Here is a 6000-nt window from a genome sequence, read left to right on the forward strand (position 1 = left end):
TTGTGAGTGAGGACATCATAAATACAAGTCCGTTGGCCTTTCATGTTTCGGTTTTTGGCTTGGGAACGCACTTACAGAAAGAAAAAGCATACTTGTTAATTGGCAGCTCCACTGCCGATTCAAGGACAATACTGCGACACAAATGGAGGAAAAGTACATGAAAAATTCATATTAGATTAACTAAAAATACGGTTGCCAAAAAATTTCAATGTCTAGCATAAAATTTAGAAAATAATTAAATCGTGAGAAATTTTATTTACTTTGATTTTATTATGTAAAAACTAAACAAATTTTGATGAAACGAGCTCCAATAATTACATGCATTGCATGGAAGGAAGAAAATAAAGGTTCCTAATGATTCCTGGGAATAGGATTCCTAAAAATACCTAAAGATGCCGAGAGATGAAAGAAAAATCTATCAGAGGAAAAAACCGTATCATGACAAAATGAGATTCGAGAATTCGTAATAGAAGAAGAAACAAACTGGAGGTTCTGGTTATTCGTCTAGCATTGGGCATGCTAAAGATTTTGGAAAGGATTTCCAAGACCAAATTAGAGAAATCAAATGAGACGATGAATATTAATGGCAATCAATCTAAGTCACGAAAATTACACTTGTCGTAAGATTTTTGACAATATTTTTGTTAGACGTTAACCTGTAAGCTGATGATGGAAACAAAGACTGAGCAGGAAATAAAACTGAGTCATAGAGCATGCAAAAGGCAAACAATTTAGGTGGTATTTTAGGTGGTATACAATTCATAATTGAATGGTGCTGATATGTGATCATATATGAGTTGCAGAACTTGGATCATATGAAAGGGTCATAATTATGATTATTATCAAGCTTATATTTCTTGCTACATCAAGGATAAGTTATGAATGAAAATAAAGATAAATAAAAGTCCTTAACACTTTGCGTGCCAAGGACGTAATATTACGTCTTAGTAATATCATTGAAGATTGCGTAGTACGTAATATTGAATGTGAAACAACATTTTTTATATTGAACACATTAAAAAAATCCAATGCATTTAATGGCTGTAGGTCAATTGTTTCAACTTCTTTTATTTTTCTAAAGCAGTATGTTTTCATAGTTACATGATATAGAAATGTTAAAAATCAGCAAATAATTTTATTCATAATTCATTCATAAATTAAAACCAAAGTTCCTTTTTATTCAAATACTCCTCTTAATAAATACAAATTTTCTGCTGATGTCTGAGAAAATTATGCAAACATAGTCAAATGGCCGGATTTTTCAGAAAGGCTTTTAAATTAGCGACTGGCGACTCAAAGTGTTAATAAAAGAATTATTAATATTTTTCATCAATAAAGGACGAAAAAACTACAGTTTCACATTATAAATTTGAAAGACTATCAGCTCATAGAAGATAAATCTTTGCCTCCGATGGCCTTCATAAGAAATCTGGTGATGACGCTCGAAATGAAGTGATATATTCTGAACCAAAAGGTTTCGTAACTTTTGACCCCATTTGAGTGTTGATTCTACATTACACCTCACAACCATTCAACCCCTCTCCGAAACAAATTCTCGGCATCGTCCCTGCTTATATCGTCCCCGCACAGCCCTCTTTTTATTTCTTTATTTATTCATAATTCAAGTTCACCCAACTTGAAAACACAAAAATTGAGTACACCAATTTCACAATTAATCATAATTACAATCAAAACGCAAAAAGAACTTTATTCACTAACATCACAGTCAACTACTAAAATAGCCCAGGCCAGCTGAATGCCGTGTAAAGATTCTGTACAAATTTAAAATGTCGCTAACACCGACGATATCTGTCCGCAAAACATTTCTTCGGGCAATTTTATATTTAATTCAATTTAAAGCCCATTGAATGAGATACACATTCTATTAATAGGTGCATTTACACAATTATTTGTTTTACACCTCTTGTATGGCCCTTTGTAGTCTTATTTTCTTTACTTCTAACTCTTACATATCTGTTCCCCTCTCCTAGGGCGGCCTGACGCCCAAGTCTGTGATGGCATCGACGGACGCCATCTCGACGGCGTCGGCGGACGGCGTGGAGGAGGTGGGCGGCGGTAGCGGCAGGGGCGGCAGGAACAGGCCCGGCGGCGGCCACCACCACGCGGCGCCCGCGCCCAAGCCTCGGGACCCTGAGCGCGAGAAGCGGAGGATCGCCCGCAAGAAGGAGAAGCGGGCCACGCTGATCCTGGGTCTCATCATGGGCTCCTTCATCGCCTGCTGGCTTCCCTTCTTCTTCCTCTACATCCTGACGCCCATGTGTCCCGTGTGCCACATACCCGGCAGCGCCTTCTCCACCGCCTTCTGGCTCGGATACATGAACTCCGCGCTCAATCCCGTCATCTACACTATCTTCAACAAGGACTTCCGTCGTGCTTTCCGTAGGATACTCTTCAAGTGAGAGAGCTCTTTCTCTACCTCTGTCGCGAACCGAAACGATATACCGGAGCACGGTGGGTCCTTCTCTAATGCCCAAGTCGCGGTGTTCACCCATTTCGAGCGGCTATCTTGGCATCATATGCGTCGCATGACTTCAGCATACCGCTACTGTTCAGCCATCCTCACTTTCTGCGGGATAAATTACGCTCTGAAACATCTCGGTCATGGTTGCCCAAACTCCAACGGGGTAGTATACCATTTCGAGAAACTTTCTAGCTATGGCTTACCGCTAAAAATCTGCTAGTACTATTCTGTATTACCGCATTGATTTTAAGAATAACTCCACTCTTTAGTTATTCTCACATTCTGGGGAAGAAAACATCGCGATCTTTGTTACTCACGCTCCACCAGGATAATACACCATTCAGTCTAAACCTTGTGGCAGTGAGTAATGTCTTGCGGCAAAAATGTGGTCTCTGTGTTGGCTTGACTACCATGCTGTTTGTTTGCACTATTCTGAAATACCGCATTGGTATCAGGATAACGCCACTCTTCAGCTATGCTCACTTTCTGTGGAAGAAATCAATTTCTAACCATTTCGGTCTTTGTTACTTACGCTCCACCAGGAAATTATACAACTTTTTAGAACTCTGCGGCAGTGAGTAATGGCTTGCGGTTAAATTGCGGTCTGTGTGTTGTCTTAACTAACACGCTTTGGTAAATTCTGCGATATGATGCCAATGTTTTTGCCGTGATGAAAGAAATGAGCGCGCCTTGAGCGAGAGACATGCTCCTTGTGCTCCGGTCAGTGGACCAATACAGAGGAGGGCGGTGTTCGAGTCCCGGCCCGGTGCTTCGGTGCGCTCCGGGTCGAACATTCGTGGTAGAGCGCCGCAGTGCCATTTGTGTTTCCGACAGTTTTTTTTCAGTTTCTCCATTATGCTCTGTCAAGTTTATTATGGTGCTTCGCTTAGATATGGCTCCAAGAAGAAGTTAAAATTGATAAAAGCGTACAAGAATCTCAGAATTCGCATTCCTCAAGTTTCGTCGAGTGAGCACCAGTTGGATCTGTATTTCCCCTGGAGGATGTTAGGCTGTACTCGTCTCTTCAAAAAAACGAATGGTCTTCTTAGCTATTAAGTATCGCAGTAAATTAACACCTTTCATCACATACATTTCACCCTTCAAAATTCGTTTCATTTGTAAAAGAAGGGATTCATAATTCCTCCAAAGAAACTTAAACCTATAGAATTATATTTATGATTAAGTAGGTATGTCAATCCTGTGGTATAACCCAGTACCTCACCTTGGTCCTCGGTACTAACGGCATGAATGTCTTTCATGCAATCAATTTAAACTTTGGTAAGTTATTATGTACTTCTTATGCCTTTTTCGGGTTCAGAATGATTTAAGTTTCCTTTACTGCACAAAAGTGTTATGCTCTCCGCTGAAATCTTGAATTGTCTCTTACAATTTTCAAAACAATTTGGAAATCCTACTCATAATTTTTCTGCCTAAAAAAATTTAGCCACCTTGACTAAAATTTGACGTTGGTAATGCGATAGGAGTATTAGCCTTACGGTAAAAAAAATCTCGTCTCTCCCGTCACCCTGAGGTTTAACTTACAGCTAAATGTAAGAGTAAGGATACTTTCAATAACAAGTACGCCATATCCAGATCAAACTTTTTTTTCAGTTTTCCATTCCAGCCTTCCGAGTTACGTAAGCCATTATCCAAGCAATTTAGTCGGGTTTTTTATCTCAATAAAATTTGATTGGACCAAGTAATACTCATAACAAAGGATTGAGAACTATATCATTATTAAATATGTCAGTTGTGTTGTCCATTGCATATTTGAGAGCAAGTTATAAATAAGTTTATAAATAAGGCACGAAATAAACAATTCCGTTACCCACAGTACCTCCTACGGCCGGTAAGCACACATAATCATAATTGAAGCCGTGTAATGAGGACCTTTTGTAGCTCCACCAATTTACATTCCTGTGATTGATTCCTGTTTCAACAATAACACCAATCTTACGAATTAGTGTGACGTTTGAAAGAACTGGTTTAGGGCCGGTTCCCCATTGAAAATGCAAAATTGAATTTTCATTCGTATCGAAAATTGACGGGCGACAATTATAATTGAATAAATTCTTTTAAACACCTTTGGAGTTACGATTTTGAGTGAAGCCGGAATCGAAAGCCTTCAATTTCGAACCTGGAATCAACGCTTTGTATCTCCGAAGGACCCTAAATTTAGCATGTCATGTAAAGACGTTTTCTTTATTTCTTTGGAGAGAAATCAATTAATTCGGCCTCCCTGAGCACTTTAAACAGCTTCGTGAGCCTTGAGCTGTCGCTATCCCTGAAGTTTTATCTCATCTCGGCAAAAGCATTCCCAATAATCTGTATGTGGGAAAAAAAAGTTCGGTTTCGTCGTGAGTATAGGAATTCTTCATTCTGTCCATATCCCCCCGAAGAACCTCAAGGCATCGGAATGGAACAAGGGGCTGAGGGAAGGGGAAGAAAGGAGAATGATAAAGGAGGGTGGGAAAGAAAAAGAGAGAGACGGGAGGAAAATAGATGAAGCAAAAAATTGTAATGTCACTGATAAAGTATCCAATAAAAGAGGTTTGAGGGGGGAGCCGCGGCGGTTGATAGGTTCCTGATGTGGCGGAAGAAGCTTTTGATGGGATAGAGGACCATAGGGGTGGGAAGAGAACAGGGTAGGGGGGTGGAAAAATAGGGGTAGAAAATAGGGGAGGTAGTAGGTGAGCAGAGGAGAAGGAGGGGAAGGAAAAGGGGGGGAGGGGTTTGCTGGGGAAAATAAACGGGCGTCAACCGTCGAGTACATATATATGGGGGATGAAAGTTGAAGGGTGGGCGTGCGAAATGAGTTCTTTGGTCGGAGACACAATCGTGCTGATGGAAGGGATGGGTGGGGGGGAGGGAAGAGGAGCTGGGGGAGCGAAGGTCGCGAAGGAAACTTTACCGCTCACATCTCGTCCGGGAAAAGGAGGAAAAAAAACAGTCTTATTTATTCTGAGATGCTGATGGAGTTCCATTCACAAAACGCAGTGCACCATAAAATGTAACATCCATATTTTCCCATCCTTTTGTTCACCTTTGGAACGCTGCTGCTTTCGATAGCGGTCTCCGCGCAGATAAATGCTGTGAGATATTTCCGTGGTGCACTATCTATTCGAACACAAGAAAACTTTCGCTTTCATTCCGCCATGAACACAAGCAGTTGTATCATGAGAATTTTAGTATGCTTCTGCTATAGCTTTGGGTGTAACATTAAAGATTGATATGGAGTTTATTCCCAATCTAAAGACACGTTTTGTTTTTTTAATGAAATATATTATTCGCGATATTCACCGTCAAAATATGTTTTTGGTATAATACGAATCGTAAATAAATCAAAGTCATCCATAGCAAAACCTCAGTAAACAGTCAAAATAGCTTGAGCTTTATAAAATGCCGGAATGCTTCAATGAAGTGTTGCCACACAAGTATTCAGGAATTTAATTAACATAATGTCCGGATTACCATTGAAATGGCATTAAACTGTAAAGCGTGCGTGGGAAAATTATTTG

At 40.0% G+C, this 6000-nt stretch overlaps 1 protein-coding gene across 1 annotated transcript in view; it reads left to right on the plus strand.

Moving 5' to 3' along the window:
• LOC124153209 (alpha-2B adrenergic receptor-like) overlaps nt 1–4808 on the plus strand; it is a 53879-nt gene extending 49071 nt beyond the window's left edge. The window contains exon 4 of the mRNA XM_046526308.1: nt 1992–4808. Coding sequence (XP_046382264.1) covers nt 1992–2420 — 429 coding nt within the window. The 3' untranslated portion in view covers nt 2421–4808. The remainder of the gene's footprint in view (nt 1–1991) is intronic.
• Nucleotides 4809–6000: the final 1192 nt, after the last annotated feature.

This window comes from Ischnura elegans, chromosome 2 (genome assembly GCF_921293095.1).
Source record: "Ischnura elegans chromosome 2, ioIscEleg1.1, whole genome shotgun sequence".
Taxonomy (NCBI): Eukaryota; Metazoa; Arthropoda; class Insecta; order Odonata; family Coenagrionidae; genus Ischnura; species Ischnura elegans.